The following is a 24,861-nucleotide window of genomic DNA, read 5'->3' as shown; positions in this document are numbered from 1 at the left end:
CATTACCTCTATCTATCTAATAAATTAACATTTCCCCTGAATTTTTCATTCCACCTTAAATATCATCACTTCTTATTAGTTGTCCTGGAAATGTAGCTACACATCTAGTGAATAATAACTTTAACATTTCACATGTAGTGTTTTCTTTTTCCTGAGTATGTTATATTATTAGCAGTGAGGCCGGTTTGAAACGTATATGCTTTAGAGAGAGCGTGACCTCTCGACCCACTCTCATGTTTTTACGTTCTAGAAATGAGATCATTTTACGTTCTCCTTCTTCAGAACAAAGTAAAAAGCCTGTGTCTAAAAAGTCTGGGAGTAAAAAGACTGTCTGTGATTTGTCTTCAGATGGGAAGAGTCAGACTTTAGTCTGTTAAAAGTACTGTAGTCCTGTAATTGTACGGACAGCATAACACAGACTACACTGCTCAACATCACCAGACTGAGAGAGTTTTCACCAGTTTAAATACTTTTATTTGATTTGAAGATATTTAGATACTTTGAATGGTCCTCTGTGAAGAAGAATAATCCAAATCGTGATCTGACCGGAGCTCTACAGCCAGTGTCATATCTCTGATAGTCCCCTCACATTCTGTACTGCTCTGCTGTGAGGTCAGTTCAGTGCGCTGTAGCATTAGCTAAATGCTAGCATTAATCTAATTACAAAACTTAAATGATCTTGTAATTCAGCGGATCCAGTGATGTTCAGGAGGAAAATGTACACAGATTAAAACGTACAGAATCCTAAACATGTGAATTTAGCACAGAATGTGATAGAGACGAGTTTTTAAAAAGCCTGTTCATTTTTGCCATTTACAAAAACAGTTCAGACATGGAACCCCAAATATGGAAATAAACAACATGTCACCGACTTCAAAATGACACAACTAAAAAGGCCTATAGGCTCTTTTCACGCGGCTGCCATTTCTAATTGAAAGTGAGCCTGTGATGGGAGGAGGTAGAAGTAAGTCCACACTCAACAATGGTGTGGAGCACATATCTTCAGCTCTTACCACGTTTAACCACCAACAATCTATAAAAAAGGGCTGAAGAGGGATGTTTACTAACAAGAACAGTTTTGTTAAAAGGATACAGCAACTGTATAGAGGAGTATATCACTAATATTGAAGAAGTGTTAAGGTTTTAGCCAACATTAGCTAACCTCGCTAATGCTAGCTAGCTGGCGCTAGCCCGACTCTCCAAGCCAGATGAACAGTGCTGCTAATGCTGCTAACCCGACTCTATAAAGCCTGGTGAACATTATGTAACTATATAAATATATAATTCTGGAAACCTTAGTTCTTTAAAAGAAATTCTAAAGCATTAGCAGCACTGTTGACAAGTACACTAGCTAATCTAGCTTAAATTTATACGTTATAACTAGCTAACCTAGCTTTAATTTATTAGTTATAACTAGCTAACCTAGCTTTAATTTATTAGTTATAACTAGGTAACCTAGCTTTAAATTATAAGTTATAACTAGCTAACCTAGCTTTAATTTATTAGTTATAACTAGGTAACCTAGCTTTAAATTATAAGTTATAACTAGCTAACCTAGCTTTAAGTTATTAGTTATAACTAGGTCACCTAGCTTTAATTTATTAGTTATAACTAGGTAACCTAGCTTTAATTTATTAGTTATAACTAGGTCACCTAGCTTTAATTTACAAGTAATAACTAGTTAACCTAGCTTTAATTTATTAGTTATAACTAGTTAACCTAGCTTTAATTTATTAGTTATAACTAGGTAACCTAACTTTAATTTATTAGTTATAACTAGGTAACCTAGCTTTAATTTATTAGTTATAACTAGTTAACCTAGCTTTAATTTAAAAGTTATAACTAGCTAACCTAGCTTTAATTTATTAGTTATAACTAGCTAACCTAGCTTTAATTTATTAGTTATAACTAGTTAACCTAGCTTTAATTAATAAGTTATAACTAGCTAACCTAGCTTTAATTTATTAGTTATAACTAGCTAACCTAGCTTTAATTTATTAGTTATAACTAGTTAACCTAGCTTTAATTAATAAGTTATAACTAGGTAACCTAGCTTTAATTAATAAGTTATAACTAGGTAACCTAGCTTTAATTTATTAGTTATAACTAGTTAACCTAGCTTTAATTAATAAGTTATAACTAGCTAACCTAGCTTTAATGTATTAGTTATAACTAGCTAACCTAGCTTTAATTTATTAGTTATAGCTAGTTAACCTAGCTTTAATTAATAAGTTATAACTAGGTAACCTAGCTTTAATTTATTAGTTATAACTAGCTAACCTAGCTTTAATTTATTAGTTATAACTAGTTAACCTAGCTTTAATTAATAAGTTATAACTAGGTAACCTAGCTTTAATTTATTAGTTATAACTAGGTCACCTAGCTTTAATTTATTAGTTATAACTAGGTCACCTAGCTTTAATTTATTAGTTATAACTAGGTCACCTAGCTTTAATTTATTAGTTATAACTAGGTAACCTAACTTTAATTTATTAGTTATAACTAGGTCACCTAGCTTTAATTTATTAGTTATAACTAGGTAACCTAGCTTTAATTTAAAAGTTATAACTAGCTAACCTAGCTTTAATTTATTAGTTATAACTAGCTAACCTAGCTTTAATTTATTAGTTATAACTAGTTAACCTAGCTTTAATTAATAAGTTATAACTAGCTAACCTAGCTTTAATTTATTAGTTATAACTAGCTAACCTAGCTTTAATTTATTAGTTATAACTAGTTAACCTAGCTTTAATTAATAAGTTATAACTAGGTAACCTAGCTTTAATTAATAAGTTATAACTAGGTAACCTAGCTTTAATTAATAAGTTATAACTAGCTAACCTAGCTTTAATTTATTAGTTATAACTAGTTAACCTAGCTTTAATTAATAAGTTATAACTAGCTAACCTAGCTTTAATTTATTAGTTATAACTAGCTAACCTAGCTTTAATTTATTAGTTATAACTAGTTAACCTAGCTTTAATTTATTAGTTATAACTAGGTAACCTAGCTTTAATTAATAAGTTATAACTAGCTAACCTAGCTTTAATTTATTAGTTATAACTAGTTAACCTAGCTTTAATTAATAAGTTATAACTAGGTAACCTAGCTTTAATTTATTAGTTATAACTAGGTAACCTAGCTTTAATTTATTAGTTATAACTAGGTAACCTAGCTTTAATTTATTAGTTATAACTAGGTAACCTAGCTTTAATTTATTAGTTATAACTAGGTAACCTAGCTTTAATTTATTAGTTATAACTAGGTAACCTAGCTTTAATTTATTAGTTATAACTAGCTAACCTAGCTTTAATTTATTAGTTATAACTAGCTAACCTAGCTTTAATTTATTAGTTATAACTAGGTCACCTAGCTTTAATTTATTAGTTATAACTAGGTAACCTAGCTTTAATTTATTAGTTATAACTAGGTAACCTAGCTTTAAGTTATTAGTTATAACTAGGTAACCTAGCTTTAATTTATTAGTTATAACTAGCTAACCTAGCTTTAATTTATTAGTTATAACTAGGTCACCTAGCTTTAATTTATTAGTTATAACTAGCTAACCTGCAGCATTAGCAGCACTGTTCACCGGGCTTGGAGAGTCGGGCTATCTCTATACAGTTACTGTATCCTATTATCTATAAAATATGAAACAGAAGTAAATACAGCACATGAACACACATTTTCAGGCTCAGTCACATGTAGTGTTTTGGCGCTGAAACGGCTGTACCTCAGAGCTGATAACCCGACCGGGGCAGAAATAATTAATTATTAGGTAAAATATGCTTCAGTACCCGCTAAAAATGCACAGAAGAGTGACTAGAACTGATATAAGAGCTCATCTTTTCTCTCAAAAATACTTGCTTAAAACAGCACTTTTTCACGGAGCTCCTCAGCTCTGTTTACCTCCTGCGAGGCATTCAAGCTCCTCTGGAGCTACGGGGGCCGCGGAGGGACAATTAATAAAAACACGCAGTTCTCTTGTTGATGCAGGGAATTGTACTTCAACATAAAATCACAGAAAAATAAGGACCTTTTTACTGTTACAACACATTAAACAACCTCCAACAAGAGAGAGAGAGAGAGAAACTTCTCCATACCTTCTGTAGTTCAGCTGATCCTGCTCTTTCTCCTCTCCAGCTACAGCTCAGCCTCATCCGGGTTATGTAGAGCCCCGCCCCCTCCCCCGCTATATCACATTATACCCCTTCACCGCTAGAGTGAGCCCGCGAGGGAGTCCTCAATGCATGGAGCTGAATGGAGCTAAACAGCTAAAACTCTCATTTAAAACACTGTATAACTACTTCTCTGGAGTTTTCCTTTAATTTTACAAAGTAGAACAAAGTATTTAACTGAAATAGGAAAGAAAATGTGCCCCTATATTTCCATTTTCTACAACAAATGTTTTATTCAGTAGATTTACTAGCATTACTGCTACTGATGCTGGAGTTACACACAGAGCTCGTTTAAAATAATTAAAACTGTAGTTCATAAGCTTTAATAATTATCTCTGTGGTGATGAAATAGTTTTAGTTCTATTTTTTTTTAATAAGTACAATTCTTACTGTATAATGTATCAAACATTTATAAATTATTATTTTGCTATTCCAGTTCAAACCTTTTTTTTAATCTAAATTTCATTTAAAATATTATGGTTACATTTTCTTTACATTTACCTTCTTGATGTCCTGCAGATTCTTGAAAAGGAGATCGTACTGCAGCAGATCTTGTTTGTTGCTCACCTTGTCTAAAGTCTTTTTTATTCTAAAGTCTATTTATGTATTCTGAAAGCTTTCCATAAATTGAGGTCATTCACAGCTCCTCCCTGTAAAATCACTCTCTGACATCACAATGGACCATCCTGATTTCTGTATAGAAGGGTACTTCCCACTTATAAACGCATTTGAAATTTCATATGCAAATATCATTTTAAAAGTAATAATTATAAAAATAAAAGGATTTGTTTAAGAGTTCAGTGTCAGTGTCACAATTGGTACTCTAAAACAACAGCACTGATCTTTCCATTGTAATTAGTAAGTGTTATTTGTTGGAGTTTTACAGGAGCAAACAGACAATCTCTATAGAGGAAAAAAAACTCTGCTCTGAATCTCAAGCCACTTGACAGTCTGAAATGTATAAAAACGTATAAACATTTTTTTTATTCTAAAAAGTATCAAACATTTATAAATTATTTTTAAAAATAATTTTGAAATGTTTAATACTTTATAAAATATTTTTTTATTAATTTCATCTAAACAGAAAAAGTATAACTATTTAATTCACAGTAGAGATAATTATTAAAGCTTTTAAACTGCAGTTTTAATCATTTTAAACAAGCTGTGTCTAACTCCAGCATCAGTGGCAGTAATGCTAGTAAATTTACTGAATAAAAAACATTAGTTGTTGAAAATGGAAATAAAGGGGTAAGTTTTCTTTCCTATTTTAGTGAAATACTTTGTTCTACTTTGTAAAATTAAAGGAAAACCCCAGAGAAGTAGTTATACAGTGTTTTAAATGAGAGTTTTAGCTGTTTAGCTCCATTCAGCTCCATGCATTGAGGACTCCCTCGCGGGCTCCCTCTAGCGGTGATGGGGTATAATGTGATATAGCGGGGGAGGGGGCGGGGCTCTACATAACCCGGATGAGGCTGAGCTTCCGGGGTCTGTAGCTGGAGAGGAGGAAAAGCAGAATCAGCTGAACTACAGAAGGTACTCTCTCTCACACAAACTCTCACTCACTCTCCCTCAAAGGTAAGTGAGCGCTGGATGTTAATCTACACAGATTTCTCTCTGAAAACTGTATATTTGTGTGTTAAGCGCTTCTGTTTATTTACAGTAAGCTTAGATTTACAGATTCTTTCAGCACTAAGGCAGGAGCATTAGCATTAGCAAAATTAGCTTGTAAAATGACCCAGTGTTGTTACCAATACCACACCTAACAGCTGAAGTTAATTATAAAGGAAAGGATTAACCATTACAGACAGCTTGCACATTATCCAACCATTTAGGTTATATACTAACAACTTAACACAAATTTAATGTGTTTAAAACATTCAGGCTGCTAATAGTATTTTATTGTTTGAAATTGCCTAGCTTAGCTTAGTTATCTAGATAGCTTTGGCTAGATTAGCTAAAGGTGGATAACCTTAACTTACCTTCAAAATTAATGTACCCCTCTATCCAGTTGCTGTATTTTAAAAAAAAAAATGTTATTCAATATTTTTGTGGTACATAAAAAGCACCACATATCTTTTTATGTCGAGATTTAAAAAAGTATTAGCAATAGCAAAATGTTTTATGATGTGATTTTTTAATGTGGTAATAGTGTTTAAGTGTTCATCTACAGTGGGAGCTGATGTGTGACATGACTGGCAGAGAGAAAAAGAGAACTGTTTAATAGACAGAACTGGCCCAGAATAGGGGACCAAAGTAGCTGATGATATCTATCTAGCCAATGTTCCCAGTCCTTTTTTTAACCCAAGTATCTAATGTTATCTAGCTAGCCAATGTTCCAGGTGCTTTTTTAACCCAAGTATCTAATGTTAATCAGCTAGCCAATGTTCCCAGTGCTTTTTTAACCAATTATTTGTTATCTAGCTAGCTAATGTTCCCAGTGCTTTTTTTAACCCAAGTAGCTAATGATAATCAGCTAGCAAGTGTTCCCAGTGCTTTTTTAACCAAGTATCTAATGTTATCTAGCTAGCCAATGATCCCAGTGCATTTTGAACCCAAGTATCTAACGTTATCTAACTAGCCAATATGCCCAGTGCATTTTAACCGAAGTCCCAGTAGTTTTGTATGTATATTGTAACTTAATTAAGGCAGTTCTCTTCAGTTTATTGCCCTGCTTTTATTTAAATATTCTTCTTTGTGTTTTCCAGAAATGAAAAACATTCTCCTGAAATTCATATTTAACTAAGAGCAAAGTTAAACTGCTGAAAGAGGTGAAGCTGAAGCCATCCTGCAGAATCTCCAGAACACACAGACATTGTTTGATACATTTAACAGACAAATGAAGCCAAGTCCCGACATGGAGAAACATCAGCACTCTGTCAAGAGTTTTACTAAACAGAGTGATCTCAAAAATCACCAGCGCATTCACACAGGAGAGAAACCGTATCACTGCTCAGACTGTGGGAAGAGTTTTAATCTACAGAGTACTCTCAAAAATCACCAGCGCATTCACACAGGAGAGAAACCGTATCACTGCTCAGACTGTGGGAAGAGTTTTAATCTACAGAGTACTCTGAAAATACACCAGCGCATTCACACAGGAGAGAAACCGTATTACTGCACAGACTGTGAGAAGAGTTTTAATCGAAAGAGTACTCTCAAAAATCACCAGCGCATTCACACAGGAGAGAAACCATATTACTGCTCGGACTGTGGGAAGAGTTTTACTAATCAGAGTAAACTCAAAAATCATCAGCGCATTCACACAGGAGAGAAACCGTATCACTGCTCAGACTGTGGGTTGAGTTTTACTCAACAGAGTACTCTCAAAAATCACCAGCGCATTCACACAGGAGAGAAACCATATTCCTGCTCAGACTGTGGGAGTAGTTTTACTAAACAGTGCACTCTCAAAAAACACCAGCGCATTCACACAGGAGAGAAACCATATTCCTGCTCAGACTGTAGGAGGAGTTTTTCTGAACAGGGTCATCTCAAAAAACACCAGCGCATTCACACAGGAGAGAAACCGTATTACTGCTCATACTGTGGGAGGAGTTTTACTCAACAGAGTAATTTCAAAATACATCAGCGCATTCACACAGGAGAGAAACCGTATCACTGCTCAGACTGTGGGAAAAGTTTTACTAATCATAGGAATCTCAAACTGCACCAGCACATTCACACTAGGGGTGTCACGATTCTCTAAATCCTCGATTCGATTTCATTTTCGATTTGAGGGTCACGATTCGATTCGATTCTCGATTTTCTTGTTTTTTTTTCTTGTTATTATTTTATGCCTCATAAAATTTAAATAATATATTTATTATTATTATTATTATTATTATAAATATTATAAATATTATTATTATTATTTATTAAGATATATATGGTAATGCCATCTAGTGACTTTTTTTGGTAGCAACAGTGTGCACTATTAAAACAAGCAGTTTATCAGAGCTGTGTGTGGATGGCTGGTGAAACTGCTCATTACATGAAGCTGCAGTTCTTCATCCAACCACTAGCAGCAGCAGCACAAGCCCCGCTCTCTTCACTCAGTCACTACTTCAGTACAGCCCAGCCACGGGCTACAGAGCTCAGCCAGTCCGTTTTTACTGTTTCTGTAAACAAATAAAGGTTTTAACCCCACTAACCGGATAATACAGCTCACTACAGTTCATCTTTCAGCCCAAGCAGCTAACAGCAGCAGGTTAGAACAGCCGACACGGAGGCACTGCTCGGATTACATTATAAACAGGTCAGTTAGCGCGCTGCTAACCTCAGGATGTTTATAACTACGGAGTTTAGTGGACACACCACGGCCGCCAGGTAAGTCTTTTAAAGGCTACTGAAGACTATTAAAGGCTATTAGAGTGTAACCCCTGGCTCCCAGGGGTTACAAGAGGTTATTGAAAGCATTATTGGGGGCAGAAATCAGTACAGGCTGGTTAGATAAGTGATGTGGGTATTGTCTTATAAATATTTACACATAACTTATATCTCTCCTGAAAAGCTTTTATTTTAGTCAGAAACACGCTTGTGTTTACTTTATCTGAGAGAAAGATGTTTTTTTAATTCAATGGAAAGCAACAGGTGTAGTCAATTATAAGTTTAAGATTTTTAATCCACCTCACTGTGATCTATAGTCAGTGTTCTCAAGTCACACTGACACACGCATTTCAGCGAGTTCACACGTTCTCACCTGCGCGCACCCACCCCTCCGTTAGATACAGATACAAAACCTGCGCGCCCAACCCCCGCCCCCCCTCCCCCGTTGGACAGATAAAAACAGTGATCACACTCCCGCCGACTGCGCTCATGCAGTGGCTCTCTCTATTTAAATGAATAGGATGCGCTGTGTTGGTGCCGCGCCATTTGCGTAGCGCGCTGCGCTATTTGCGTAGCGCGCGGGAGGGATCGTCGATCCTCTTTTTGACTTCGATACTCGAGATCGTGACCTCATTTCGATTCGATTTCGATAAAATATCGAGATCGTGACACCCCTAATTCACACAGGAGAGAAACCGTATTACTGCTCATACTGTGGGAGGAGTTTTACTCAACAGAGTAATTTCAAAAAACACCAGCGCATTCACACAGGAGAAAAACTGTATCACTGCTCAGACTGTGGGAAAAGTTTTACTCAACAGGGTCCTCTCAAAAAACACCAGCGCATTCACACAGGAGAGAAAACTATTGCAAATTTGTCCCACAGCAATAAAAAGCGCAAATCATAAATCTTTAGAACAGAACACCTTATTCTACACAAATTTTTCACTTTGTCACTTGGGACACGTTCCACCAGAAACAAACATGAACTGAATTTAACAATGGATTTTACAGGTTCAACAAAATGACTCTTATTCATGGATGATGTTTATAGAATTTAATGTTATGTTTTCTCGTATGTTTGATATTTCAGGACATTCTTCGTGAGACAGAGCTCAGTTTTTAGGGTGGTTACGTTATGAGTTTAGTTCTGAAGAAGGGAAGGTCGTTTGAGCGAGGGCACTGCCAGAGCTTGCACCAGATGTTAGATTAGCATAACTTAGTCTTTAAAATTTAGATGTCGTAGTTTTAATTTATTAATTTATTAATTTAATTTTCTGTAAACATTTCAGTGCTTGTGCTTAGAAGGTTTTGAATGCATTTAATCTCTTTTCTAGTATATACAGACTTTATTATTTCCATTAATTTCTAGTATCTTCGTTTTTGCTCTGTGTTAGTTGCCCAAGATTAGCATAGTGTAGCTTAATGCTATTAACCAACAGGCCCCTCTGTATGAAAGGAGAAACACCACCTGAGGAACTCCAGAGAGTGCTCCCAAAAGTGTGACCCAGAGCCACAGAGAGACGACACTGTGCTAGGTACTGCCGTGTGGACCGGAGGAGCATCCATACCCGCAGAGAGGCCAACAAAATCCTTTCCAGAGGTTAAATAAAACGCTCCAGCTGTAGTTCCCATACTGAAATCAACCCACTCCAGGCTTGTGTAGCGCAGTAAGGTTGCAGGCTCATTCACTCCCTCTGATGGTGTTCTCATTTGTCTATGGTTTAGTCTGATTAAAAATCTGTTAGCATAGAGGGATATTTGGTAGCGTTTTAATACTCAAGTTTTATACTCTCTTATCATTCCCTTATTGAGTATTATATGTTGTTGAAGTTTTTTTATCCTCCAAATTTACTAAGAATATCCAAATCATCAAGTTTCTTAATATTTTTTATCCACTACCAACAATTATGTTTGTGTTGCTTCACCTCTATATTTACTCATCTCTGTGGTTTTATAAACGGCTTTTATATTGCAGATCTGCAATCTCATTGTGTTTTCTCAACATATGTTTGACATGAAACCTATAGGCCTGAGATGATCTTATGTTATTATTTGTTAAATATAGTCCAGTGTGAAATGGATTTGGGTTGAAATGAAACATATTAGGCATTTTCACATTTGAATTTCAGAAAGAAATTGATTTAATGGTTCAGGCTTTAAAGGGTTAGATATACAATTACTTCCAATGGTAGAGTAGCATGTGTGTTTAACGTGTATTCATATGTTTTTTTGTAATTGTGAATGCTTGTGGTTTGTGTTGTTCTGTTTTTTGAAGAGCATAGCCATTGACCAATTACACTTAATTACCAAAATCTACATTTGATTTATTGACCATTTTTTAATCTGTATCTAGTCTAGCTAAATGTCCAAACAAAGTATTTCCTGTTTTACTGACCATTATTATTGATAGCTAGCTTAGCTAAATATCCAAATAAAACATTTGTTGTTTAACTGACCATTATTATTGGAAGCTAGCCTAGCTAAATTTACAAACAAAGCAGTTGCTTTTTTTTACTGACCAATGTAAATGTTTCAGTACTAGTAACAGTGTTTCACGTCTGGTAAATTTGTTTTATTTCTTGCAATTTTTTTTTTTCTAAATGTAAATTGTGTTCTCTTTCAAGCTTTCATTCGGTATCTCAGTATGGGATACGCCCCTCTCGCATATTCTCATGTAGCCTGGCTAAAATATGTAAAACTCCCTAGTTCTTAAATAGCTACACTTATAAATACAATAATAAATAAAATAATATAAATTCATAGTAATGGTTTAAAACGTACTCACAGGCTCAAAATAGTCATTGTGTTTGTGTAAATAGTTTAAAAAGAAAACAAAAGCAGTACAGAGTACATATTTCATGTATTTTCTGTGTTAATGCAAGAAGGTTACCTAAAAGTGATTAAGGGATCTACTGAGGGAGAAGTGCACAGGTGAGGGTGGAGTAGAGGATTGGAACGGGCCCGCCCACGGGACGAGAGAGAACAGAGAAGCGGGAGTAGCAGCGCGGGAGAGGCGAGGAGGAAAAAGTTCCTCACAGGCTGAACTAAATTCACTAATAATCAGTATTAATTAAACTAACCGGTAGTTTTAAGGACACTGAAGTCCATACTGAGAGTGTGCTGGTGGATGAAGCTGGGATAATATCTCTATAAGTAAAGTTCTGTTAGCACTGTTAGCTTAGCCAGCTCGGCTAGCTGTGTTTAGCCTCGTGTATTAGCTGCTCTGCGCTAGCCGTGAACTCTCCGCTGCAGCGCCGCTCCGACAGACTGTTCCCCGGACTGACTCGCGCTCTCTCCGCCTCCACTGAACACCAGGACCGCTAACACTGCTAACCAGAGAGCGCTCTGAGTCCCCGCGTGGATCAGAGTTCCTCTGAGGGAAAACGCTCCGTGCTGCAGGACCCCGCGCTCTGCTCCCGCTCATATTCACTGAATCTGAGGTAAATCTGAAACTCTTATTTCTGCTCGTTAGAGTAAAGCGGACATTAAGCTCCGAACCAGGCCTGCACCGTTTAGTTCTGTTCATTTCATCTATAATTCTGTTCTTTATGAATGTATTCTTTAGAGTGGGCCCACATATTTAATTTAAGATGGTATTTTATTCCTGATTAAGGGTTTAAATATATAACTGACAGTGTAGTTCTAAAAGTAAGAAAAAAGGGTTATATTAACCTAAAAGCAATCCTACAGCTAAAGTCTAAGTTACTAATTCTAAAATAAGATCTAATCCTAAAACATAAGCCTGAGGAATAGTAATCATTAAAATAATTGTTTATTTAAGTAATTAATAGTAATTTAAATAATTGGGGTACTGTTTATAATATAACTTTCTTATTTGTGTCTTAAATTTACATATGGGTATTTACACACAATATTTGTACTATTGCATCTAAAAAAGGTACTAAACTGCTCTGTCTTGAAAAGATATAACTCTATTGTTGATTGAAGCCTGCTATTTATTTATTTTTGTTAAAAGTACTAAAAAGGACACTTGATTCTAAGCCTTATTTTGCCCTACCGTTTTGATACACTCAGTAAACTACTGCCTATTTTTATTTACCTGTGTGATAGTCCTTTTATTGTGTTTTATATTTTCTATTATTTTATTTGATTTCTGCAAACATAGAGAAGGGAAAGAACAGATAGAACTCAGGCCCTTATTTCTTCCAATTAAGTGGGGATAGGGTTTACATAAGCAATACCTAAAAATAATTAAAGAAAAGAAATAAACTAAAAAGAAATGTGGAAAAATAGCTAAAACAAACCAGCATTAAAAACTAAAAGGTTAACAAAAAAATAAAGAAACTGAAAACATACCAAAGATCATAAAGATCACCTTGGAGGTGGTTAGAGACTAGAAGGTTAAAATGATTTAGTGACACCAGCGAGCTGTAGTGAATTCCAGCTCGCTGGTGCACTGTAACGAAAAGCAGATTTTCCCAGTTCAGTTAAAACTCTTGATGATCCAGTTACTGGAGTGAGTCTGGTAGGTTGAGTTATTTTGAATACGTTTTTGTGAGATGTACGGTGGCATATGGTGAGGAAGTGCTTTAAAAACAAAAATAAACCAATGTTTCCCGGCGCACAGCAAGAGAAGACCATGCAACTTTTTTTATAGAATGAACAGTGATGTGTACCAGTAATCTTAGCGCCGCATGATATACAAAATCTAGTGGTTTGAGTGTAGTTACTGACACATGTCTGTAAATCACATCCCCATAATCTAGCTTAGAAAAAAACGTTGCTTCCACAATTTTTTTCTTGTGTGCATTGGAAAGCATGATTTATTTCTTTATAGGAAGCCAAGTTTTTGCCTTAGCTTACCCAGAAGCTTGTTAATATGGTGCTTAAAAGTAAATTTGTCATCTAGCCATACGCCAAGGTGCTTATATTCATTAACTCTTTCCACATTAGAACCCTTTAAAGTTGTAGTTTTAAGAGTATAGTTGTAAAGGTGCACGGTGTAGTCCACCTTGGCTGTGGGTGGAGATACAACCTATCTGATACAAATGTTCTAGACAAACCTGCATCAGCTGGTCCTCAAACAACACTAGCCCTGTGGCGTAAGCAATAAAGCAACTTCAGTACTTTATTGGAGACAAAATATGCGTACCTAAAAAAATTAAAATAAAAACATGCGCTGTAACAAATGGAAATCAAAAATTAGTTCACAGAGCGATAGGGTATAGTTTACATGTGTCTTGTTAATCATTTTATGTACAATATATGTCAAAAGTGATCCGACTGAACCATGTTTCTTTGATATATCTTTGGAACAAGTTCATGTTCTATTCCAAGAATTCAGTAAATATCTTCATTTTTTTCTCTTTTTTGTTTATTAATAAATGATCCATCAGGCTTACACACATGGATCAGACACATGCATTTCACAGCTCAGCACAGCTCCAGTTGTGAAGTATTTTCTCAACAGTTCCAACATAGTTCTACTTTTTATATATTTGGTACATAAAATAACTGTACATAATATTTGAATAGGTTTAGGTTACTTAGGTTTAAGTGAGCACATTAATTGTCAGAGAGTTAGAGGTAATTATTATTAGCTGTTTTTTTTTCTCGAATTTTTGCTAAATAACCTGCCAATGAATTTAGTTAATGCAGCTTTAATTAAAATAGTTAATAACTACAGTAGACTACAGGCCAAATATAATAGAATATGTGAACAGCTGGCTAGATAATAATAATCACATGTAACTGTTTAACATTATGTTAAAGATGATTGGTTGAAGCTCCCTCTGCATCTGTGGTGTCTGGGTTTGGGTCCACCTATTTAGTAAACCTGAAATTCTCACAGTATGATTATGTGCAAAATGAGAAACAGTTTGCAAATCTGAATTAAGTATTTGCCCTCACTCACTACTGAAGTAATATCCTTGTAATATTCAATCATGAAAGAGAGAAAACAAAGAAAAAAATCAGCCAGCATGAAATAATCTGGGAAATGAATGAGGGTGATTTCTGACCCTTGTGGCCCTATGATAAATCCTGCGCAAATAGCAGGCTTGCACCAACACTTAAAATAGTGTCAGAGTTTGTTTGTGAATCTGTTTTTATTAGATGCTGCGGAGCTTTAAACGCGCGGATGAGCTCGTGTTCACGCTCGGGTTCAGTCTCGCGTTCACGCTGGGGTTCAGGCAGACAATCTAAACTCTAGTATGCAAAACTATATTATTATTTTTATTAAATTTTCCATTCTTTTAAATAGCAGGATACTTTGATTTTTATTTCTCAGCCCGGACGAGACCCGGCCCGAGGAAAGTAATGGAAAATCTCGGGTCAGTCCAGGCTCCAGGAAATAGTCATCTGTTTTTAATACTATTTTTATTTTATATAAAGCTACGGCCTGATAATCACCATATAACAACGTATTACTGTTAATGAAAACGAACGAAATAACGAAAACTGAAAGTTCCCCTTAACTGAAACTTATAAAAATGGTAATTAAAAGAGAAAAATAAAACAAACTGAAATTACAGTATCCACTACAGCAGCTTAACAGCGGGTGGTGTTGTTCCGTTTCTGCTCGCGAAGGGGAGCAGGGGTTGCGGGGTGCAGCGCCTCGCGGTCCGCGGAATTGCTTATATTTACAGCGCTCGAGCTAGCTGCGAAATAATGACAGGAAACTGCAGAATTCTGTATGGGATTAGAATATGAGCGTGAGTGACAAAAAAAAAACTGTTTTGTAGAGAAATAGGAGATGAGGAATATTTAAGGAAACAGCTGTAACTTTGAGTATCTCACACTGAACACCCCATGCTGTAGGATAAACTGATAAATCTGATTATTTCGGTGGTTGGTTGGTTAGTATAGGGATTTATTGTCACTTCAGCACAAATGTGGCTATTTGTGGCGATAATTTTGGTGAAAATTAGTGAAACCTGTAGAGTTGATTGAGTTTTTGCTGTGTGATCTCCTCAGTGAGAAGCCCCACCCCATAACCAATCAGGGAGCTCCAACAGCTTACCCCTCCTACTGCTCTTTCATTGTGAATGCGCAGAATGTCTTAAACATACGTTTTTCAAAGTTCAGGTTTGGCACGTGACGTGGTTAATATACTGCACTATTTTACAATACCGTCACCTTATTTAAATACCGTGGTATACCGAAATACCGTCATACCGCCCAACCCTAGACCAGACCCTCGAAAGTGTAGACGTCATCCACAATGGCTGGAACTTCTTGAATCTCCGTTGAGCCTGTAGTCGTCAGATGTAGTCCCCCTTGGCTACGAGTAGAGATGGCAGAGTAGAGTAGCTTCATTTTGCCAGTGTTGTCAGCAATAATGCAGTCTTTCTTTTCCAGATTTGTGCCGAATGCATTCACCACTTCTGGAGGAACACCACCTTTAAATCTAGACTCTTCTAAACATTTCTATTTGCTCAAGCGTTTGAGTAATGTCTCATTACAATGTCTTCCTCTTACAGCTTATCCAGCAAATATAAACCCTGTCCTAATCATCTGCTTTCTCTTTCTCTCCCCATGTCCTGAGCTGCTGCTACCATCCCACTCCAGCAGAGTTTTATAAAACCATTCTAACCCATTTTTCTTCCCTCCCCTCTCTGTTCTCTCTCTCTCTCTCTTATGTGCTGAGATGCCTGGCCGGCCGGTCTGCCTGGATGTGTCCACTTCAGGAATCAGCCCTGCTCTTCTACTCATCAGAATCATTACACAACCTTTCTAACTCCTGCTTTTTGTTTCTCTTCCATTCCTTTCTGTTTTCTCTATCTATCTCTTTTACATGTATGGAGATGCCCTGTTCCTGATGTTCCCAGCCTGGCTCTCCACTGCCCGCTGTGATGTTCTCCGGCTCTGCAGCCCTGCACTGATTAACATTAACACACTCAGTATCTGTTTCTGTATTAGCCATAGCTCTATAGTTTGTGCCCATCACATTCTTATATTCATAAATTAGTACCTGTTATATTAGCCATAGTTCACATTAATTCTCTGTACTGTTTTGTTCTGTTATTTGTTTGTTACTTGTTTGTACTGAGCGGGTCAACCTGAGTAGGATGGGTTCCTCGGACTGAGTCTTGGTTCCTTCCAAGGTTTCTTCCTCTTAAAGGGAGTGTTTTCTTGCCACTGTGTCACCATAAAATTGGCATCTCTGTGGTGCTGCTCATAAGAGGCGTTGACCTGTTTTTCCTGTAAAGCTGCTTTGTGACAACCTTTGTTGTAAAAAGCGCTATATAAATAAAATTTAACTGAATATTGAATACAATGAACAATGTTACACAATGTTCAGCAGTTATCATTTGATAACCCTCTGATTTGCTTATTTAATAGGACAAATATTTCTAAAATGTTACACTGATCTACAGATAGGTAGTTGTATTCCTGGTGTATATTATTTGATTAGATCTGGATAATATATGTTTTTGGTGCGGACAGCGCGACAGATTTAACTATTCCCTTATAATTTATCATCATCATCTCATAGTCAGCGGGCCGGTTGTGGCCCGCTGGCCTTACAATGCCCAGGTCTGCTTTAGAAGCATGTCCCACCACAGCCTGGTCACGAATGCCTTTAATTCCCACGGCTCTCCTTCCACGAAAAGAGACTTCAACTCTGTCAAACTGCATCAACCAACCAATGAAGCCATTAATATGCCTTTCAATTCAAAATAATGTGCAAGACTTGGTCACCAATGTGGAAGGACTGCTGCTCACCATGTTCATCCACTAGTAAAATTCCCCCCTTGATTCATGCTGACCAGATAAAAACCTGTTACTCCTAAAATTAACACCAGCACAACACCACTGATTTAACCCTTTGTGCAGTCAGGCTCAATCACAACTCTACTTTTAACTCCCTTTTTTATTTTATTAACCCATTGACTGCTGGGTCAACTGTAACTGCCCTTCAACCAGTTGAACAGTTTAGATTAGAAGTTTGAGTGTGAGGTGACTTAACTGATTTGCTTGTGCAAGATTTGTTCTTGCTATTAGAAAGGTTTGGTTAGGTGATGCTTATCTGCAAAGCTTGAGTTCATCCATCCTCTGTACCTCCTTTTTCAGATCTGATATGGAGGCTTAAGGTTTTACACTAACAGGTGATTCGTAGCTTATCTAAAATGATTTTTATTATTTTGGGGAAAAATTAACTTTGTATATTTTATACAGGAATATATAGAAAAGTTGAAACTTTGTATTGTAAAATAAACAAAAAAATATATATACAATGAGGTTTAGGTGATAGTGTTTTGTTCAATTGGATCTGTTATGATTCACCTGGATAATCTCTACAGAGAGGACTGGAAAGGGAGGGGTAACTTGAGTTTGCAGAACTAAAAAAAAAAACACCAGTTATTATTGGGGTTTACAATATGTGTGTATGGATGCTGGTGATGAAGCTGTTCACCACTACACTGTAAAAAAAAATCTTGTCAAATTTACGGTGAAAAACTGCCAGCTGTGGTTGCCATTTTTTCACCGTAAAAAATACAGTGATCTTGTATATGGCTTCACGGTAAGGTATATTAACACTTGTAAAACAACAGTTTGAAAATGTACTAATAAAGAGGAGTTACTGTTAAAATAACGGTGAAAGTGTATATAGGCTCATGGTATAGCTGTATAATTCACAATGTAACCCTGTTGCTTTTTAAGTGAAAAATGATCCATTCCACAGCATTTATTGTCCAATTTTATGGCAAATTTTTGTGGTTGTCCAATAACTTTGAGTCACGCTGTAAACAACATACAGTTTTAAACAGCATTATCTTTTTCAAAAGCGCTTCATTAACTGGACTGCTCACTTACAGCACAGAGACGTGCTCGGAGAGTGAAATCACTTATATACACATAATGTAAAACCCAGGCAGGTGGATAAAACTGCTATGAAACTACATCATGGTGATGTCTCTGAACTAAACATCTAATTAACATAGCCATGCCCCATAGACAGCTGCGTTACATCCCATTCAGGCCCTGCTTTTCACAATGTAATATACTTTTTTCACAAGAATATACTGTAAACAAAACGGTTTATCAATATGAAATTTACTGTTGACAAGAATTAAACTGTAATATCTTATACATTTGCAACTGTTTATTTTACTGTGAAATAATGGCAGCATTTTCAAACTGTTGTTTTTACAAGTGTTAATATACCTTACCGTGAAGCCATATACAAGATCACTGTATTTTTTACGGTGAAAAAATGGCAACCACAGCTGCCAGTTTTTCACCGTAAATTTGACAAGATTTTTTTTTTACAGTGTATATTTCACATCTTAAAATGGTAAAAAATATAATTGACGGCATGTTTTTTATTTAAGGTTTGTACACCGTGAATAATATAGTAATGTGCTATTTTTAATATGACTGTCCAATGCTGTCACCATTTCAGCTTTTCACCTTATATTTCACATGTTAAAACAATTAAAATTAACATTTTTCACAGTTTTTTAATCTATGGTAATTCAATGTTTATTCTACAACAATAAGCTTCTTCTTGCTTTACGGTTTATTTCTGTTGCCATTTCACAGTTTTTCACTGTAATTTTCACGGACATTTTTTACAGTGTACAATGTCAACACCTGGGGCCTCATGTACTAAGACTTGCGTGGACTTCCTACTAAAATGTTCCGTACGCTCAGACCTGAAAAGTTCCGTACGCACAAAAAAATCCGGATTTATCAAACCGTGCGTAGTAGGGGTGTCACGATTCTCTAAATCCTCGATTTGATTTCATTTTCGATTTGAGGGTCACGATTCGATTCGATTCTCGATTTTCTTGTTTTTTTTTCTTGTTATTATTTTATGCCTCATAAAATTTAAATAATATATTTATTATTATTATTATTATTATTATAAATATTATAAATATTATTATTATTATTATTTATTAAGATATATATGGTAATGCCATCTAGTGACTTTTTTTGGTAGCAACAGTGTGCACTATTAAAACAAGCAGTTTATCAGAGCTGTGTGTGGATGGCTGGTGAAACTGCTCATTACATGAAGCTGCAGTTCTTCATCCAACCACTAGCAGCAGCAGCACCCCGCTCTCTTCACTCAGTCACTACTTCAGTACAGCCCAGCCACGGGCTACAGAGCTCAGCCAGTCCGTTTTTACTGTTTCTGTAAACAAATAAAGGTTTTAACCCCACTAACCGGATAATACAGCTCACTACAGTTCATCTTTCAGCCCAAGCAGCTAACAGCAGCAGGTTAGAACAGCCGACACGGAGTCACTGCTCGGATTACATTATAAACAGGTCAGTTAGCGCGCTGCTAACCTCAGGATGTTTATAACTACGGAGTTTAGTGGACACACCACGGCCGCCAGGTAAGTCTTTTAAAGGCTACTGAAGACTATTAAAGGCTATTAGAGTGTAACCCCTGGCTCCCAGGGGTTACAAGAGGTTATTGAAAGCATTATTGGGGGGCAGAAATCAGTACAGGCTGGTTAGATAAGTGATGTGGGTATTGTCTTATAAATATTTACACATAACTTATATCTCTCCTGAAAAGCTTTTATTTTAGTCAGAAACACGCTTGTGTTTACTTTATCTGAGAGAAAGATGTTTTTTTAATTCAATGGAAAGCAACAGGTGTAGTCAATTATAAGTTTAAGATTTTTAATCCACCTCACTGTGATCTATAGTCAGTGTTCTCAAGTCACACTGACACACGCATTTCAGCGAGTTCACACGCTCTCACCTGCGCGCACCCACCCCTCCGTTAGATACAGATACAAAACCTGCGCGCCCATCCCCCGCCCTCCCTCCCCCGTTGGACAGATAAAAACAGTGATCACACTCCCGCCGACTGCGCTCATGCAGTGGCTATCTCTATTTAAATGAATAGGATGCGCTGTGTTGGTGCCGCGCCATTTGCGTAGCGCGCTGCGCTATTTGCGTAGCGCGCGCGGGAGGGATCGTCGATCCTCTTTTTGACTTCGATACTCGAGATCGTGACCTCATTTCGATTCGATTTCGATAAAATATCGAGATCGTGACACCCCTAGTGCGTAGACAAAATCCCACGTAGTTTCTCTTAGTACATCGCAATCAACTTGAAATCAAGCGCAAATGCACGAAAACCTCACACCTGCCATGGCTCCTCCCTCAATTACGCAGAGTATAATGTTAGTATCTGTAACAAAAAAAATTCTAGGAACTATTAAAATCAATAAATCCTTTTTTTTTTTTACTTTAAATACATTTTATGAAGCCTATACCTATGTAAGAAGTGTAAATCATCCTTTACACACAATACATTTCTTCATTTCTGTATTGGTATTAAGAACTTTATATAAGGTGTATGGCTATACATATGCCTGTTGGGTTCTATCTTTTCTTCTCAAATTAATGCACTGAACTGACGCAGCTCTCTGTAATGAACGTCAGTCGGTAACAGATTCTGTAAATACTAAATGCCTCTTAAGAATATTTTTTAGTTGGAGGACCATTGCTGTCTTAGAACTCCAGGCCAATATTTAATAAAAATATATTCGTTAAAAAATTACAAAAACATTATTGGAGACAATCAGTGATTTTAAATTATTGTCCAGCCTTAAGTATTATGTATAATTCATATTCAATATACATATCAGTGGTGTGCAGTAAGGCCTCTAAGGGCTGACCAAATGTGCATGTAAATAATTACTTATTTTTTATCAGGATGTATATAATTATTGCAAGTGTAAGCATTTATTTTATAGATTAACGAAAAAAACAGCAACTAATTCAAAGCATTAGCCTGTGTTTTTCGTTGCTATAGGACTGTATGATTGACAGCGGTACTGACCAATCAAAGCTCTTTAAAATGTCTTCTGCTCACGTGTCCGCGGACCCTTCTCCTGATTTTGAGAAGGGTGTAGTAATGAGTAATAATGAGTCTATTAGAAAAGTCTTAGGACAATCTAACCAATAAGACTCATGCTTTTCACTCCAGGGGCGGGGCCATGGCTGCCTAGCCCCTTCTCTGCGCTCGGATGAAGGGGTCAGGCTACGCGCATTGATTAGTAGTAAAACGGAGAGCGCATGCTGGATTAATTAAATATTTAGCTAACTATCATGGAAATAAGACAGATATTGTGTCATATTATATTAAAAAGCCTTTTTAAAGGCTGCCCTTCAATGTGAAACTAAGTAATATGCCGTGTGACTGGTGTGATGGAAGGTGTTTATTGAAATGATTCATAATCAATGACGTGTGATGATTCATAAACAATGACGACTATTAATGATATTACTTTTTGTTCCATGCGATGATAATGTGTACTCAGGAGCATATCTAAGATGCTGAGTGAGAGTTTTTCTATCTGGGGAAAGCAGTGTGTGTCTATGTATGTGTGCACGTCACGGATTGTTCTGTCTACAATTCTGGCGCCAGGGTCATTTTTCCTTCTGCTTGCGGTGTTTTGAGAACCAGTCTGATATGCTCACTAAGGGATTATGTCATACCACCTGTCAGAAGAAGTTGACGTGTCACAATGGTGGCACTGTGCCCATAATTGGGAAGTAAGGGATGGGAGGATCTAAAAGGTATAAAGAGAGCATGGCACTCTTGCAAGGCAGGAGTTCACTCTGTATTCATTACGTGTGGCTTCTCAATAAATCTTGTTACTCATTCTGATCAAGACTCAGAGACTCTGAATATTTCTTTCTTCCTGTCATTATTTTCCACCACAATTTGGCGTCACGGAACAGGATGAGCATGGTCTTGCGGCGGAGGGGGAGAGACTAAGCACCTGCCGAGGACGCTCTCCAGCAAAACAGCTGGGCCCCAGAAGCAAGGGAAAATTCCACAGAATAAGGACGAAGTACCGCGGGGGCAGGTGCGGCCTCTCACCCCTCATTCGCAAATCCAGGCCTCATCAACAAACATTGGTGGTGAGTGACAGGTTAACTAATTTACTCATTAAGGAAATTTTTAATGTAAACAATTGTTCTTAAATTAATTTACTCCCCTCCATCCTTCCTTCAGCACTCCGCCCTGGACAGTGTATAGTTACATGACGGTGTACAAGACTAGCCTGGTCGTGAGGCCTTTATTGATGTATGTAAATATATCTTTAAAGTAAAGAGAAGACTAGCCTGGTCGTGAGGCCTCTATTGATAGACGTGTCATTAGAGTATAGGTCCCGGGACCGTGGGGAGGAGTGCATAAATAATACTAATAGTACAGGGTACTGATTGTGTATTAAGCAGGGATAGAAGAAGGAAGGTGAGACGTGATTATTGGGGCTAAATTACTCTGAGTCATTAAAATCGAATGAGAGAACAAAATGGGATCCCAAGTAACTAAAGAATTGAAACTTAATCCAAAAATTCATGACGCAGCTCTTTTCAATCAAATGAGCCAAGACTATATGTGTATTTCTGTGTGTGTGTGTGTTTATGTAGTGTTGTTCAAAGGTTTGGAATCATTAGCATATAAACCCAATATACATATATTAAAGTAGGGCAGAATATTGAGCCATGCTGGTACTGTTCAATGTAACATGTTTCATTATCTTTATGGAGAATGCTGTAGAATTCTGAGGATGACAGTTTAGTGAATATGTGAGACAGCTTCATGTTTGAGTAGTAGTGATGAGTTATGTACAAATGTCCACATTGTGAAAGTCATCCCTGATTGAAACAGAAAAGAGATGAGGATTCCAGGCTTTTGAGACAGTGTGTGTGTGTGTGTGTGTTTCTGTGTGTGTTGAATGAAGCAGTGAGAGAGATAGACAAAACATCTCTTCTCTGCTATCTTCTATCACATTTGGTGTGTGTGTGTGTGTGTGTCTGTGCGTGTGTGAAAGTGTGTATGTTTCTAACATTTGTCTAACTCTGATATTCTATAAGCTAATCTAATGATGAATATAATGTGTGTGTGGCTGTGTCAGAATCGCTCCCTATTCCAGAAATAGTGCACTATATAGTGTATAAACCATTTTTGCAATAGTGTTTAAAACCGCAGCAGTACATTCTATTACCTATATAGTTCACTATGAAACAACCTAATGCATCACAAAATTTAGAAATTCCAAAATATACTATAATGCAATGCAGTGCTGTTGTATTAGACGTCCTCAGAGCAGGACAAACATGGTTTATTGTTTGGTTGTTCCATAATTCGTTTAGTAAATAGAAAATGCTACATAGTGAAAGAGTTAATGAGTGAGCCATTCTGAACACAGCTTCTGTCTTCATGTGGTTTAGGCCTTTTCTATTCTTATTCTTTTCTTATTGAGACTGATTTCAGCTCAGTCTCAGCTGAATGAGATTTAAAGAATACACATATCTAATTTCTCTAGTGGTTCTCATGTATCTCAGTCTATGCTGATCTTTTGATTCTCTTAATGAGGATGGTAGATTTTAGAAACCAGTAAGAAAAGACCTTACTTTCTTTGGAAAGGTTTAATTTGACAAACTTAATATTGTATCTATTACGAGCTGCAGTGAATTGGGTCTCTCTTTCTGACTTTTAAACAAGGAGACATCAGATGTTTAAAAAAAAAAAAAAAATATATATATATATATATACAGTATATATATATATATATATATATATATATATATATATGGAGCTTTCTGTTTTGCTTTCCATATGTTTCCTATTTCTCGCAATGAAGAACTTGCTTAAATATTCTTGGCTATATTTTGAGTCCCCATCAGAGCACAACAATATAATGATAATGTTTATAAAGTTTAGAAATATCAAGCATCGTTTGGCTGGAAATAATTTTTGTTTTAGTTATTTCATGAGGCTAAACAATTTTTAACCATATTATAGAATTCCTTTCAGGATTTCTTTTTTATTATTTTTTCTTTTAAGTTTTTTTTTTTTTTTGGAGGGATTTTTTCTCTTTTGACTGAATGTTGCTCAGGGCTGTTTTCTGGGTGTTTGAGAAGGCGGGGGTGGTGCTCATCACAGGAGTTTTGATCCTCAGAGACAGGGTCCTCTGCAACAGTACTGTGAACATCATCTGAACCAGAGCACTTCATCAGGAGAGTCTCAGATGAGAGACTGTGTTTGGTCCAGCTGTCGGTCGACGGCTGGACTGCGTCTTTACCGGACCTGTTGTGATTCAAATGTTACAGCACTGGTCCAGGAAACTGGTTTCAGATCTGGAAGAACTGAGCGATCAGAGACCGCTTCAGACAGCACCTGCTCAACCATCAACACCACCCACCCCCAGCAGCCAATCAGCCCAGTGGATCCACCCCTCAGCCTGAGCCAGCAACGGAGACGTGAGACCAGATTTTTTTTTATTTTTATTTTTATGCCTGTTTCTTTTTTTTATTAAAAGGAGTGATTTTATTTCATTTTTTGATGTTTATGCCTCATGTAGAAAATGTTTGGTTAAACTTTAAATCTGGTGGTGACTCA

General features: G+C 36.5%; 5 protein-coding genes across 14 annotated transcripts in view; 2 read left to right on the top strand and 3 right to left on the bottom strand.

Annotated features, from left to right (window-relative positions):
* LOC125801480 (gastrula zinc finger protein XlCGF49.1-like) overlaps positions 1 to 24,861 on the bottom strand; it is a 280,269-nt gene that overhangs the window by 1,805 nt on the left and 253,603 nt on the right. Inside the window, exon 1 of one of the 3 annotated variants that reach the window (XM_049478260.1) lies at positions 4,104 to 4,169. The exons of the other annotated variants lie outside the window; for them this stretch is intronic. The gene's annotated coding sequence lies outside the window, so the exon portion shown is untranslated. Of the gene's footprint in view, positions 1 to 4,103; positions 4,170 to 24,861 lie in introns of those variants that run through there. 3 annotated transcript variants of the gene reach the window in all.
* LOC111197331 (NACHT, LRR and PYD domains-containing protein 12-like) overlaps positions 1 to 24,861 on the bottom strand; it is a 686,367-nt gene that overhangs the window by 474,853 nt on the left and 186,653 nt on the right. The window lies entirely within an intron of this gene.
* Positions 1 to 24,861, bottom strand: part of LOC125801186 (zinc finger protein 665-like) — a 316,241-nt gene that overhangs the window by 238,819 nt on the left and 52,561 nt on the right. The window lies entirely within an intron of this gene.
* LOC125801441 (zinc finger protein 239-like) overlaps positions 1 to 24,861 on the top strand; it is a 308,090-nt gene that overhangs the window by 272,100 nt on the left and 11,129 nt on the right. The window contains exon 1 of one of the 4 annotated variants that reach the window (XM_049478188.1): positions 5,693 to 5,711. The exons of the other annotated variants lie outside the window; for them this stretch is intronic. The gene's annotated coding sequence lies outside the window, so the exon portion shown is untranslated. Of the gene's footprint in view, positions 1 to 5,692; positions 5,712 to 24,861 lie in introns of those variants that run through there. 4 annotated transcript variants of the gene reach the window in all.
* LOC125801429 (zinc finger protein 271-like) lies at positions 5,648 to 7,899 on the top strand. 2 transcript variants are annotated; one of them, XM_049478160.1, is made up of 2 exons: positions 5,648 to 5,711; positions 6,884 to 7,899. In XM_049478160.1, the coding sequence occupies exon 2, from the start codon at positions 7,015 to 7,017 to the stop codon at positions 7,882 to 7,884; it is 870 nt and encodes a 289-aa protein (XP_049334117.1). In that variant the 5' UTR covers positions 5,648 to 5,711; positions 6,884 to 7,014; the 3' UTR covers positions 7,885 to 7,899. The 2 variants fall into 2 exon arrangements, with proteins under 2 accessions (XP_049334117.1, XP_049334116.1); XM_049478159.1 differs by having other exon boundaries at positions 5,648 to 5,753.

This window comes from Astyanax mexicanus, chromosome 4 (assembly GCF_023375975.1).
Source record: "Astyanax mexicanus isolate ESR-SI-001 chromosome 4, AstMex3_surface, whole genome shotgun sequence".
In the NCBI taxonomy this organism is placed as follows: Eukaryota; Metazoa; Chordata; class Actinopteri; order Characiformes; family Acestrorhamphidae; genus Astyanax; species Astyanax mexicanus.
Note: the sequence above shows the minus strand (reverse complement) of the source record. Positions and strands in the feature narration are given on the sequence as shown.